Source organism: Fulmarus glacialis, unplaced genomic scaffold (assembly GCF_000690835.1).
Source record: "Fulmarus glacialis isolate BGI_N327 unplaced genomic scaffold, ASM69083v1 scaffold17747, whole genome shotgun sequence".
Taxonomy (NCBI): Eukaryota; Metazoa; Chordata; class Aves; order Procellariiformes; family Procellariidae; genus Fulmarus; species Fulmarus glacialis.
The window spans coordinates 121,274-136,129 of record NW_009225587.1 but is presented as its reverse complement, the minus strand read 5'-3'; the positions used below and the strand labels follow the sequence as shown (position 1 = coordinate 136,129).

Sequence of the window (14,856 nt, the reverse complement as noted above, 5' to 3'; positions counted from 1 at the left end):
GTGGTGGTGGAGGCGGCGGCGGAGGTGGCATCGGCACTGACACAGGACCGTTTTGCACTACAAAATGAAGGAGTAATATATTACTGTGAACACCGATCAAAATATCATAAGCACGTGCAGAGAAAGTCTCAACATCTCTCGTCCCCCACTATGCATCTCCTCTCCACCGCTACACTGGCCCTTGTGGGGGGGCCAGCATTTGTTGGACCTTTCACCAAAGTACTTCAGTGCATTAACACAGGAGGAAACTACCCTAATGAAAGAAGCTAGTATTTTTTTTCTGTCAACTGAAGGGCTCAGAAATAGATCAGTCAAACATGGGAGCCAGAGTGAGAGTGCAAACACAGCTGGGAGACCTCAGCATCCTTGGCTGCTGCAAGGTGCCATGACCTGCAGGCTCATTATAACTGAAGGTGGTTTTGTCAGTGTAAGGTTGCTGTGACTGTCCCTGGCACAACGAACTGCACCCCCAGCTCCCAGCCAGCCCACCTCTTGGGGACAAAGTGCTTCTTACCTGCCTCAGATGCTGCTGCTAAGGTGGGTAATGGTGGTGGAGGTGGTGGCAATGGTACTGAAGATGCAGCTCCAGCGACCGGTGCAACACATGTGCCAGCCACAGCCTCTGACCCTGCCGGCACCATCCCAGAGGCCAGAGCAACAGGAAGGATAGAGATGTCACCATCACCTTTCTTCTGGATCTTAATGGTTCCCTGCTTCTCCAGTTCATGGATCTTTTTCTCCAGTGTTGACTGTCGCTGGATGGCTTCTTCTTTTTCTTTCACCATTTTTCTCAAGGTGTGAACCTGGGTATTTGCATCTTTGTAGATTTCCTGAGAATGCCGCAGAAACAAGGAATTTGCACTTGTACTCACAAAACACAATACCAATACCAGAAATAGAACAGCCTCACACGGGATGGTTACTGCACCAGTGAGCTTTGATGCAAACCATACGACTTCGCTGGTGAGGAAGAATTCATTTTGTGTTTTTCCCAAGCTAGCAGCAAGTCTGTGCACAGTATGGAGTCCTGGGAGAAATCTCACCTGTGGGCACCAACACCTGGGGGCGCAGAATTTCTCATCATCACTTTTAATGATGTCTCCCATTTCTTATGCTAGTCTTAAACATATAGTGTAGGTACGTTACCTCGATTTTGACTTTAACAGAGAGTATCTGATGCCTTGCTGGTTGTTCTACCTATGAGCAGGTGTTGGCCCATAAAGGGGAGCAGGAACAGAGCTCCTGATCTGGAGGGGAGATTGTACTTGCAAGTACCCAGGGCAGACCCTCCAAAGGAACCCTAGAACCACACTTAGGCTGAAGTTAGTTAATATTATACTAATAATTTTTGTTACTAAGTTTGTACACCAAGAAATAATGAGTCTGGATTGTGCACAGAAAGCTGGCTGCACTTGACAGCACAGACACAGGGCACTTGCTCCCGTCCTGCTGCTGCGCAGCCCAAGTCTGAAAGGCTCCAGGTCAACCTCCAACGCCCTTCCGCAGCCAACCATACGTGCAAAACTCCAAACGCAGATGCTACAGACCTGAGTGATAAGAGGTACCAGTCTCATTCACTGATTTGCTGGCACGTTCAAAGAGTTTTATGTCCATCTTTGAGGGCACACACTAGTAATTCTACTTGAAATCTGTCCTACGTTCAAAATTATGAAGCTAACAGAAGTCAGCTGGCCCATTAAAAGAGTCATTACCTCCCAAACACAAAGCGCACAGGAGATCGCTACCCTGAAGCCAGAGCTTTCCAATCGCACTTACCCGAATCACATCCAGTTCTTTATTTCTTTGCATAAGTTGCTTTTCCAGTTCCACAATCTTTGCCATGGCTTCATTCTCCGTATCTTGGAGTTTTTCAGATAACTATCATTCAAAAGAGAGATAGATTATATAAATGCGTAACAGTAGTTTTCTCAACCAAAACGTCAGGAACGCTTGTTGGAGCAGTGGTACGTAGTAAATTATTGATATTACACCAAACCCTGAAGTCTTTCTTTGGAAAGAGAGAGGGTTCCTGCATGCGACCAGGGGGCACTAAGTGCCCCAGTGAAGGTTCCTCTGATGATGAATGTTATCCTTCAGCTATGACCAGCAGATAACCTGGCTGGGCTGTAGCTATGAACCTGTCCAGGTAAGAGAGCCTACTCCACAATAAAGCACTTAAAATGCAATTATTTTCATACACACTAAGTCTGATCTGAAACCCCAAAACCCCACAGAATACCACAGTGGCACTGCTGCAAAACCAATAGATGCTGAAATGGTGGAACCTATAAATATCACCTCTCACAATGAGGCTAATTTGATTAGTAATGAATGCAATGGTTTATTTTTTTTCCCCCATGGTCTTTTGGTTTAGTTTTATTTTTTGCCAGCCCCACAAACCTAGGATCTGAAAGCCCCGCTGGTTTTGCTGGCTTTTTCCATCAACCAGCAATCACGCCGACTCAGGCGAGGCTGCAGAGGTGGTGAGGTGGCACCGATTGCTGTGTTTTTGCGATAAAACTTCTGCAATTCTATTATTAATATTTCTGTCAACATATGACAGAAAATTATGTCCATACTCCTGGGATGAGTCTTATGTAACAAGAGATCAGAAGCAAGCCCTTAAAAATTTGCCACCAGAGTAAACCATTACGTTTCTAAACAGCTAAAAGGAGTAGATCTATGAAGCAAATGCTGCCATTTCTACTGAATCACTTTTCTCTAGCAGAAGAGCACCTCAGAGGGGCAAATACTGCACGTTTAAGAAAGTATTTATTCTAAGTTATGGCCATATAGGAATGCTAACAGAATGACCCTTTTATGATTTTTTTAAAGTATGGAAAACATTTTAAATTTGAAACAGCCAAGCCATGTTTTCTGGACTAAAGTACCTGACACAAAGAAGGTATGGGACAGAAAAGCCGTGAGCAAACACTGAGTATCTGCACAGCACTATTTTTCAGTCTTGAGCCCCGTAATGTGTTTTAAGACAGGATGGTTATCTGCTCTATTTACCGGTACTGCATTGCTGAGGAATTTGCAATTTCTATGTAAATTACCTTTCCCAGCTCATAAGATAACTCTTTGCAAAGGCTCCATGCACCAAATGACTCCACCTGGAACCGCAACCGAACCAAAGCTGAAGGCTCCGAAGCTGCAAACCCGCCGTGCCAGCGCCTTGGAGGTGCGACCCTCTGCTCAGCTGGGCCCCCGGCATGGGGAGTCATCCCCTCCTGGCTTACCACAGCTTTCCCGGGGATAAACGGGCTGATGCTATGGAGGTGGGCGAGTGCTGCAGCCATGGCCACGTAAGCACTTTGACGGGCAGGCACCGCGCAGCACAGTCCCTCGACGTACACAGAAACGGCGTGTCAAGCCCCACGTTAACAAGGCAATGCTACCGCTTTATAAGAAGCTGGGGGTTGTGTCAGATAGGAGAGTAAATAAAATGACAGACTAAGACATTTTCTCATCAGGTCAATAAACAGCTTATGAACAAATATTTGTAGCAAGTAGAGCACCTATTAACTAAAACGTGCAGAATATGAGGTTCAAAATATAGCATGAAAGCACCCAGGAAGTTTACCTGCCTAAGATCTCCTGAATTCCTTCATTTGCCAAATATCTGATTATTCCCCCAACACAGAAGCACAGCAGTCCTAAGGCTTTTTCTAAGTGAACCTCACTCCAAAGGTTGTAGCCCCGCTGCGCCTGTGCTTCCACCTCCCGAAACGGGCAGTAGCAAAGCCCACGCACAGAGCGGGCTCTGAACTACTTCAGAGACAAAGCTGACAGAGTTTGGTACTAACATGCGAAATGTTTTCTTCCAGTTCTTCAACTCTTTCTAGGGCTGCATTCTTCGTTTCAGCATCCTCCAGTAAAGCTCCCACATCAAAAACGTTATCCAGGTAAGCTTGAATTTGCACCTGCAGTTTGTCGCTCTCTGTGTGTTTCAGTTTCTGCAAATCCAAGAAGACAAGGGTGTCACTCAGCACTGGCAGCCATTCGCAGCAAGAGGGCCGCAGACAGCAAACAGGGTGCGAGAGCGGCAGGAGCTCAGGCCACTTCCATCACCCAGGAAAACACTTTGCATTTTAACGTTAGCTGGGGTCGTAAGTGATAAACAGTCGTTTTTGAAAACCAAACATCCAGGGCTTTCAAATAAAGCTAAGCAGCATCTTAGGTTCTGTTACTACAGGGGATACTACTGCTTTCCTCCGTGCTTGCTGCTTGACCGTGGCAAGCTCTGAATCCACCACCCGGCCCCAGGACGGTGTGAGGCCAGCGAGATGGGCGGCCAGCGGGGCTGATCCTGCTGCTGCCCATGGTGGCCACCCGCTCGGTGGCCGGTAGGCAGAGGTGAGGCCATCACTTGTGTTTGGGTTCGAAGCAGCCGCGTGGCGCGGAGCAAATCCTCTGATTGCTCTCGCTGACCTCGCGCTGGGTTTGCTGTGTTCAAAATGAGCATGCTTTATCTCCAAAGATAACATCAGAGCACGTTTTGAACTGCTCTGCCTGTTCCCGATGGACCGCAGGGTTTGTGACACCCTGGGACCCCAAACAGACCCGTGCTCGGTATCGCCATGTACAAATACTTCTTGCAGACAGCAAAAAACCTCTCTCCTGGTTACTGCTAAGCAGAAGTCAGCAGGGACAAATCAATCCCTCGTCAACACGAGCACTGTTTTCATGTCTGTGCTCCCAAGGGCAGGGACAGGGAGAGAGAGAAAAATACAAAAAGGGACATATAAAAGCAGCTTTCTTCTGAAGGAGAATTTCCCAGAGGATGCCAGAAAACGCCTGGCTGTCAGGAGAAAACTCAAAGGAGGATTTTTTCACAGGGGGACGGAGGGGGCCCTCGCAGCACCTGAGCCGGGGCCAACACGAGGACTGCAGCCCGTGGCTGGAGGTCAGGGACGTGGCGCAGGCGAGGATGACTGCGGTTCATCCTCCCTTTGTTATAAGGCGAAGCTACAAATTTAGCTCCCAGTCCGTAATTGCAGTTAGTTGCAGTTGATTTTTCTTCTGCAGGGGTGGCTCCACGCCACAGCCCCCAGTCAGCGGCCAAGGCACTGCATTTTTAGCAGAGACTATGGCACAGCTCGGCTCTGCCCTCCCGAAAGCTCTCGGATGAGGGGGTTTAAGGAGGTTTAAGGCTAGGCTGGGCAGCGGCAGCGCTGGGGGACATGTCTCCACAGCCGCAAGTGGACCCAGCCCGCGCCGGTCAGCCCTGCTGGGAGAACAGACGCACGCTGCGAGGCACAGAGACCTAGGTCATACTCACATCCAAATACTCGTCCAGGCCCAGCTTGGTAAACTCATACTGCAGGTGGACTCTGAAGTTCATATCCTCTACCGAGTGGACAACAATGTTGATGAACTGCATGCAGGCCACCTGCAAGGAGAACCACTGCACGTGAGAGGAGGCGACAGCGTGTCCCCGGCCGCCCCCCAAAAGCCCCAGGCACCATCGGAGCAGGCTCTCCCGGGGCCCCATGGGTCAGACACAGCGAATGACCACATTTCCTTGCGGTTACTATGAGGGGAAACTGTGATCCGCTATTCTGCAGCGTTTTTCCAAGCCGGAGCTAGATTTGGGCTTATGGGGTATTTGTCTGCTGTGACAAAGGCAAACACAGGTTCCAGAAATTAAGTCATGTCTGCAGAGTCTACCTTTACTGCATGCTGGTGAACATAAACGCTTTCCATGCCAGCTCGCACGGCCAGACATCATACAAGCACACAAGCTCTTAAGAAAACGATGCTGTTTCTGAAACGGCCTGTAAAAGTGAGATTAATTTTGCAACTGGAACCCCTAGCTTAGGAAACGGGACTTTCACAAAAGGCGCTTTGTTGCTTGCAGAAAGCGTATTTCCAAAGCTGTGGTTTGGTAACTGAACAAGGGACCAGATCATAGGAGTTGGCATCCAAATGCGTCCCCACACAGCGAAGGAAAGGAAAAGGCTCTCAAGCGAAGCGGGTCGCAAACGGTATGAGAAACCTCCTGCAGAGTAGCAGGAATCGGGCTACAAACCCCAAGAAGTTTGCCCTTTACTTGAACGTAAGGCCAAATCCTGCTCTGCACAAGTATCCCCAGCCCTCTTTCAGCTCACAGATGATCATGTCTGTCACCCTCTGAGCTGCTTTAAGAGAGGGTTTGCCTAGTCCTTGCTGGGCTCCTATCCTGCTATCCTAGCAACGCTGAAGCAGGGATAACACCAAGCTTCTCAACGCATCTGGGAAGTATCTCAGTAGTTCTAGAATGAATCTGAGAAATGATAAAATCAAAGCAATCTGATTTTACCTGCAGGATAAGCCTCCAGGAGACCCCACGTCTCTGGGTCATTTTGTGGGAAGAAAGAACTGAAGGCCACTCGCTGGATCAGCAGTTTGCTACAGCAAACTGGCCAATTCTCTGTGATCTTCTGTAGGGCCCAGAGGATACAACTCATGAGCAGGCATCTGCTGCATGGTGGCCTTTGACTACAGGTCTGGCCAGGATGCCCCACGCTGCTCCTTCCAGCCGGAGCTCCCAGCAGCCGCTAAGCTGCCATAAAAACTTTCCCGGCTGAACTGCCTGGTAGTGCCCGGCTTTGGAGGAACCGGGACCACAGGGACGCAACCGAGGTCAGTCAAAACCTTTCAGCCACATCTTCCCATGTAGACCCTGACCAGCTTTAACCACTCTGTTTCCAAAATGACTTTAACCCTAGATAATGCAAAGTTGTGAGACTGGTAACAGGGGTAACCCCAAGGAAGAGAGGAAGGAAGATAGATGGTCTAAAGACTCACCCAGGAGCTCCTGTGATGTCTCACCCCCATCTCTTGGTGTGTACCCATCTCTTACACAAACAACCCGATCCAGGCAGCTGAAAACCTAATTTCAGGTTTCGAGTCTTTGCAGGACCCTTTCCAGCTCCTGTGGCGAACCCTTGTTCCTCCTAGTGCTGGTCCTGGCCTTCGCCAGCTGAACCCTGCTGTCCTGTTGTATCACCCAGAGCCAAATACCTTTATTTCAAAAGCGCTTTTGTTACACTTGCTTTGGCTCTCACAACGTTAGGGCCAAATTCTCATTTCCTTTCTCAGATCCTTACATACACAACTAAGGAATTTATCAAGTCAAAGAAAACTAATCTAAGAAAGTTGCTTTTAAAATGAAGCAAGTCAATGTCAACAACAGGAACCTTCTCTAAAATACTTTTGCATTTTTGTTGCTCTTTCCTCCCTGTCGATCCATGCAATTAACTGCGGCCCCTTCCAGCTACAGCTTCCCAGACAGCTCTCCATTTAGGGCAACATGAAAGCCAGGTCCTGCAGGAATAGCTCTTTGTTTATGTTCAGTCGTTGCAACTCCTTGAATTACTCGAGCTTTAACGTTACGTCCTGGAGCCGGAGCTCCAGCACCCGTTTTATCCCGTCCTGCGGAAAGGAGCGATGTCTGCCCTGGGCACCCCCTGGTGCAACCCGCGGGCTCCCGCAGCGCCGGTACCGCAGCGAGCCGAGGGGCAGGGGCCCGCGGCGCTCGCCGCCCCAAGCATGTCGGCTAGCGCTCGCAGCAGCATGCAGAGCTCATTAGGGCCAGATGGTGACAAGAACAGGCGGATCTGCCGGATTGTTTGTCATGAGCTCTCTCTTCTAGCTTTAGGCTTGTCATATAGTCAAGCCTATAGTTGGTGGAAGCAGCCCAAAGATGCAGATTTTATTAGTATTTGGGCAAGTCCTGAAAAAACCATACTTATCCTTTTTCAAGCAAATTTCACCACTACCTTCAACCTATGGCCTGAGAGAACCAGGGAATTTTTTTACAGGCCATCCAGATGGACGCTGAACATTCACAGCTCAACGGGCTTGTATGGACACACACTCACATGCGTATTCCCTATTATATCCTTACAAGTATCTTAAATAAAGAAGAGGAATGGTTTGTTTGTTTGTTTTTTTTTTTTAAAAACAGTGGACAAATCCCATAGCTCACAGCAAGGTGGCTGGCTGCAGGCTGCTGCCACCATCTTGCTTCCAGGCTGCACTGAGCTGTGCTACTCTCCCTGCTCCCCAAATACAACTACTTTTCCCTGTAAGCACAGGAAAAATGACTAAGAGTCGGGTGTTGAGGACTGACACATTTTTCTGTTAAATTACAGACTAAACTGTATGTACATCTGAAAATACTTAATGTATACTGTGACTACCAACATGTCCTTAGTAGGACTGCAGTAAGGAACAAAACCAACTGTAACATATTGGAAAGTTACTGAGAGCAGCTTGCCAACTTGACTAAAATTGCAGGGATCACTGTAATTTTTTTTTTTTTAAAACACAAGAAAGAGGCCATCCTATCTTGCTTACACTACCTCCTTTTTATTCTGCTGTCCCCTCAAGGGTGCGAGCCTGCCCCGGCCATCAGGGCTGCAAGCCACTAACACTGGAGTGTTGGAAACACCACACTGGGTGCTTTAACACTTAATTCCTGGCAGAAAGAGGTCTTTAACACAAAGCTCAGCACTAAAACAGTATAAAGTGTAACAGATGCTTAACAGAGGCCTCAGCAGACCACCCAGTGTGACCGGGTAGGAAGCCCTCCTGCTCTGCTCTCACCTCAAAACGTCAGATCCGAAGCACCGAGCACAAGCAGTGCAAGAGAGACTGCACTGACCACGCCAGTACCACATTCATTTTGTAACTAAAAATAGGGCTTTAATTTCTCATATTTCTGACCCGAGCACTCGCTTGCCATGGACTTTAAAGAAATGGATGCAGAAGTATTTTTGACATCAGTCATGTAACCAGCTAGCTCATCCTTACTGTCACGACCTCTGCCTTTCACGTGCTGCCAGCGTGCAAGCTGGGGCTGGTGTTTGTGGGTGCCAGCCAGAGCTTCCTCTCTCGCCCTTCTCTCTTGCGCTCCAGGGGAAGTGGTTTTGGTGAATAATCATGCATATGCACATTGAGGAACCAAAAGTGGTGCAAACTACTGCTATATTTATCAGCAGATAAGGACAGACAGCAGCTGCAGTGAGTCTCTCCCACACTTCCCTGTCTGTGACTCTGAGGATGTTGGCACACAGACAGAATACGCATCTTGATATTGCAGAAGCTGCTGCTTTGCTGCAGCAAAATAGCACACACGACCAAAAGGCCACTTTCCTCTTACCTTCACTATGGTACAAGGCATTTCTTGAAGATAACTGAATTGAACTGAAGCTAAAAATGAAACGCATATTATGTAGTTTGGAATACAAAAAATTGTACTGTGGTAATTTTAGGCCAAGGGTCAGAAGGCAGATACATCTTGCTGCTGCCTACGACAGCAGAACCAGACACAGTAAACACTGAAACCAAAGTTTGCTGATGATAAATAGCACTCACCATAAAGTCTATATTGTTATCTTCATTTCGGAAGTGCTCCATCAGCTTCTCAAAGCGCTGTTTCTCTCCACACACCTACAAAAGAATCACCACATGTTTGTTAAACTACAGCTTGCAAGAGAGAGTATTAAAAACATTTAAAAAGCAGCTCATCTGCTTGCTCAAAACCTCTCCGTCCAGATTTCCTCTTTTGTTAAAAATATTCTTCTTCGTGACAAATCCAGCGGAGGAATCACAGGTGAACACCTGTGCTGCAAGTCTAAGGGGTCAGGTACAATTATCTCTTTTCCCCCTAAAAATTAAATCGAACCCAGTGATGGTACGAACATAAGCAACAGAATTGCACCAGCGTATGCCACAGGAAGACTCAGCCTCTTTCACAGTGCGGAATTGGCTTTCCTCTGTAATATAATGTAATTAGGAAGAAGAACAAATTACAGGGAGGAAGAAAAGAAAATTATCACCGGCTAAATGAGGAGTGAAATACATCAGCATAACTATCAGCTGGTCAGAATTACAGAGCCGTAATACAGGGGTGTTGGCAGGAAACACAAGCAACTTGAGGGAGTAATAAGATCTAAGATAAAGCAGGTCTCAGGATACTGTTTAAATCTTATTACTTCCCAGTAGCTTCTCTGGCTCAGTCCTACTCTTCTCAGCACACAAATGATCTAGAGTAATTCACACCAAATTCACAAAATATGAAGTAAGTTGGAAAGCGAAAGGGAGCAGAGGTGAGCACCAGGAGATGCACCCATTTCCCCGTCCTCCTTACTTAGCAACTGCAACTCCTCCCTCCGTGGTGCATCATTCGGGGTATTTTTTCTATCCCTGCGTGGACAGACTACACCGAACGCCTAAGCCGTAGGGGTAGGAGCCAGTGCACGGCAGCTGCCCCCACACACCCTACTGTCCCAGCACGGTCAGATGGGAGGTGATGGGGGCAGTGCAAAGTGTCCCACACATTCCCAAATCCACTGGGAGCTTCCTCATACCCTGCACTGTGAGTTGACTTCTCGCTTGCTGGATTTTGGCGTCAAACTGAGCAGTGAATGCAGGAAGAGCACAGGCATGCTCTTCTGAACAAAGCTGTAAGTGCCTGCGTTGGCACATCCATCCACGAACAGCGTTAAATGTTGTTCCCAGCTTCACCCTCCTCAGATGCTGGCTCTTTGCAGAGGGACAGGAGAAGCTCTGAAAGAAGGTCTTTTGCTCTTAAAGGTCCTGAAAAGCAGAGTCCAGTCATCCGGAGGACTGAAACTTCCCTTCCGCTGAGAAACAAAACCCTCGGTGAGCCCAAGAGGCTCCTTCCTTCCTTAACCAGATTTCACCCAAATGTCCCGGGAGTGCTGGGTGCTACTGATCAGGAGCCGGGGGGACAGCAGTGGGACCTCTAACCCGGGCCGTCCGGTTAGGGTCTGCCAGCTTCTGAGCGGCACATCCCCCTGAGACATCAGCTGCTGTTTCCCTTAGCAGCCAGCTCACAGCACAGTAGTTATGTGAAATTAGCCAACAAATGGTAAATTAAGGATTGGCGGGAGCACTTCTTCTTTAGAAACTAACCTCTCTGGTGCAGGGGCCAGTTCTTTGTACGTATTTCTACATTTGTGTCTCCCGGAAGGAGACCAAATCCCCAGTTGGGGTTTCTAGATACTCCCAAAAAGCAACTTCTTTACAAAGTATGCATTACGATTACTATGCCCGTATCAGCCTCCTCTTTCTAACTGTGTCTATCTTATAGCATGTACCTACACAAAGGTTAAGGCACTGAGCAGACCTCACTGAAGTCACACAGAGTTTAGCGGGACCTGAACTGAGCTGATCACGAGATCTGCAAAGCACTGCGAGTAGGAGCCTGCTGGGTGACCTCTCGCCACGCTTTCTGCTGTCTGCTATGACTGAATAAAACATACTTGTGGTGTATGTGATACATCTTCTGTCATTCCTAAGCAAAATTGCCACAACTGAGTTATTATTCAGATATTTGTGGTCAGTACCTGACGTCAATGAGAATTCTACCATTGGATCTCTGTGAGAGGACAGGGACACTGGTTATGATGAAGTATTGGATAATATTACCATCAATATTCATGGCCACAATCCCACAAGTTGCAACTAATGGGCTCTGTGCAGGCTCAGCAACCCCCACTCGCACAGCCTCTGGTAGTGCTGAAGTCCGCACAAACACTTGCTAAAGTTGTATTTAAGTGTTTCCAGCTAAACCTTAACGACTCGCAAGGTAGAACACACTTAAACAACAAAGCATGCGCCCTCATGAAAAACAGATTATACTTGTTGGTCAAGCAAATTATCATGATCTTAAACCCAAAGGACTTGGCTCTCTCCACAGCCTATGCCATGAAAGTGGTTTTGAAGCATTAAACGCCTTTACATGGGCTGTTCCACTAGGCCCATAAAACACACATTAAGGTCTAAGATAGAGTAAAACAGAGCCCCGACAGACCCACTCTTGGATGGAGCCGTCTCCTTGGTGTCGCCTTGCCTGCAGTTGTGCAAGGGGCATGACCTGTCTCTCTGCTTAGCAGAGATGGGATCCCTGGGACACGGAAAGGATGGGTGAGTTTGGAGAGCCACTGTCATTCAGCTTCAGGTTGTAAATCAGTCCAATCTCAGGCTTTTCTTCAGGAGTAATCCTCGTGAAGCCTCCCTACAGCATCAGGAATCACCTTGCTGGCAGATAAAAGCCTAAACACCCAATACATATTGCTGATGGTTACAGCAGCTCCCACGAAAACTGAGGGCAAGCGAGCGAGCCCTGCCCCAGCCTGCCAGCGCGTTTGCTTTGCAGCGGGTGGCTCGAGAGCTGGCTCTGCAAAGCCACCAAATGGCCAAACTCAAATCCAAAATGGCCAGGAGCACCCTTGAGAAAACAGGGAGATCCTCGTGAGCATTTTGGCATGACTATCCTGGTTTCACAAGCGTGCGTTTAAAAACGAGAGGCGGGATGAGCGCGCTCCGGCGGGGACCAGAGCATCTCCGCACCAGGCGACAGCACCAGCGCCTGCCGGCATCCCGCCCGGCTCCTGCACCCTGCGCGGGCAGGACCGGGAATCATTTCCTCCTGAAGAAGCTCAAGTTCATCGAACATGCAGCAATGTGACCTACTCCGGGCGCTCACCACGAATGCCCTACCACGCACCCTCTCACCCAGGGCCCACCAAAAGCACGGCTGGCAGGGTGCAGCCTGCAGGCGTGCAGCTCTGCCCCGGGAAGTAGCCCCTTCCCAGCAGGAGCAACACGCCCTTCAGGAGCAACAGAGACGAAACGCTGCGAAAAGGCCGGCCTCCGTCAGGAAGCGCCAAAGAGAAAACCAGAACCTGGCCGAGTTTCAGGAACCTACTGGCACTGTAAGGATCAAAGGCAGCAGCTGCCCGCCGGTATAATTTGATTTTGGAGGCTGGGTCTGATCCAACTCCCGCTCAAAGCAACCCCAAGGAACCCTCTCCTTCACTTGCACCACAGGCTGCTTAGATGCACTCGTCCCTACGTTATTATCACAAGCCATTGTTTTTCCTACTATAGTTAATGGGATGGTATTTCAGTTCAACCAACTGCAAATTCTTCCAGTGCTCTCCGTACTCTCCCCTCCCCAGAAAACAGCTAAGAGTCAACATAACAAAAGAAAAGAAGTAGGTTCATCTCAACTTTGAGGTCTAAACAATCGCATCTCTCCTGTACCCACTTCAGAAAAAATTGAGCCCATTTAAACAAAATCATGTATTATGGAAACAAACATAACAATGGTGCATACGATCACTCAACAATAAAAGCCAGAAGGACTGATTTCTGGGAAATTTAATGTAAACCATTCCACATGGATGAGAAAAAGCTGACATAAACAACTACAAGCCATTAATGGCTGACTAATTAAATTAGGGAGCAATTCGAAGTGATGCAGCCCGGGCAGAGAACTGCTGATCCCGGGACGCAAGCAGCCCCGGCTGGCTGGGATACAGCAGCTGATAGCAAGAGGAAAAGCAACAACAACCTGCGGCTTTCGGTGGCTGCTTGCAGATATTTCACACTATCATCAGATGAGTCAGAGCTGGGAACATGTGCGTTTCAAGAGACAGCGAGCTGACTTTCATGAAATGATATAATTTATCCTGGAAGATTAAAGAGAGTGTAACTGTAGATGAAGCCTACAGCCTGAAGATTGGCCAAAATCCAAGATGAATGCTGAAATCAAATCCCACCACATAAAACCATATGTTGCCATTTATATTTGAATAAATTTCCAAGGTCTGTCATTTGAAAGTATGGCTGGGACTAAGAAAGGCTGATCTTTCTTTTATTAGCATTATTCTGTGTAAGAAGCAAGATTAAACGGGTTACCACAGCTATAAAAAACCTCTGCCTCTATTTAGGCTGTGAAAAAAAACTTTTTAGGTTGCACTAAACCCACGTCATTCTAGAAGAACAATGTGGCTTTATGGAAAACCACCCATGAAGGGTCCTTTCTCTGGAAAGGCTTTGGGTGCTAATGAAGTCAACCTGTCATAGATCTATTACAAAGGTACAATACAATCCTATAAGGAAGCAAAAGGATCCGTTATGAAAAATGTAGTGATGATTATATCCATATCCACCTGGCAATGCTCTCAGGTCACACAGTTCGCATCCAGACCACCCAAGAGCAAAGTTCAACTACGACAACCCTCGCGTTGCTCCTGCTCACGTGGCCGGATTACTGTACGATGCTCCAGAAAGGCATCCTGGGCAGACAGCAAAAGACACCCAGGGTATTTTGGAAAAACTGAAGATGTTTTCATGTGCAGTGTCAGGCAGAAAGTGAAAATCCAGGCTCATCGAAGCACATCCATCGTCCTCCTACCTCAGACAGTTATCTAACAACATGAAGCACCACCTCATTTTGTTGGAGAATGGAGCTCATAACTAAACTTCACCACAAGCAAATACAGCATGCTCCACATGGAGATGGCAGCGAACACAGGCAGTGTTTCAGGCTTTGGAGCTGCAGCTTGTTGGCGGTACAGAACGCACACTACGAGGCACAGCTGCCAGACCGCTACCTCCTCCACATCTGGAGGACTGATGCTCCTAAGCCTGAGATGCAGTGCCCCATCCAGACACAGAAACTGCCTACTGCAACTGCCTCGAGGCGAGTGTTGGTCTGTCAGCAAAGGGGGGAAGAGAGAATGACAGCTCTGAGCTAGCACATATGTTCGTAGCAAAGACATTAGTAAGCTCACCAACTCACAAAATGCCCCTGTGCCAGGAAGCAGGTAACGCCTGGTGGTCCCAAACTCCATACAGAAAATGAAATAATTTTGTCTGTGTTTACACTCGAGGTGAATATGGTCTGGCATGGCAAAGGCAGCTAACAGTGACCTCCAGGCAGGGAAAACAATCTCTGAAGGACCAAATTTAAAATACCTAAACCTTAGCAAAGGCTTTGCAATACACGACATTTTCTGTCAATGCAAATGTTAAAGTGGCCATGTGTCG

General features: G+C 48.0%; 1 protein-coding gene across 1 annotated transcript in view; it reads right to left on the bottom strand.

The window, feature by feature from the left end:
- Positions 1 to 4: 4 nt before the first annotated feature.
- The window catches only part of FMNL2 (formin-like 2), a gene marked incomplete at its 3' end in the record, with an annotated part of 55,208 nt that continues 40,356 nt past the window's right edge, over positions 5 to 14,856 (bottom strand). Inside the window, exons 9-14 of the mRNA XM_009582537.1 lie at positions 9,367 to 9,441; positions 5,285 to 5,395; positions 3,810 to 3,959; positions 1,777 to 1,878; positions 515 to 830; positions 5 to 57 (exon numbers count right to left, since the gene is read on the bottom strand). Coding sequence (XP_009580832.1) covers positions 5 to 57; positions 515 to 830; positions 1,777 to 1,878; positions 3,810 to 3,959; positions 5,285 to 5,395; positions 9,367 to 9,441 — 807 coding nt within the window. The remainder of the gene's footprint in view (positions 58 to 514; positions 831 to 1,776; positions 1,879 to 3,809; positions 3,960 to 5,284; positions 5,396 to 9,366; positions 9,442 to 14,856) is intronic.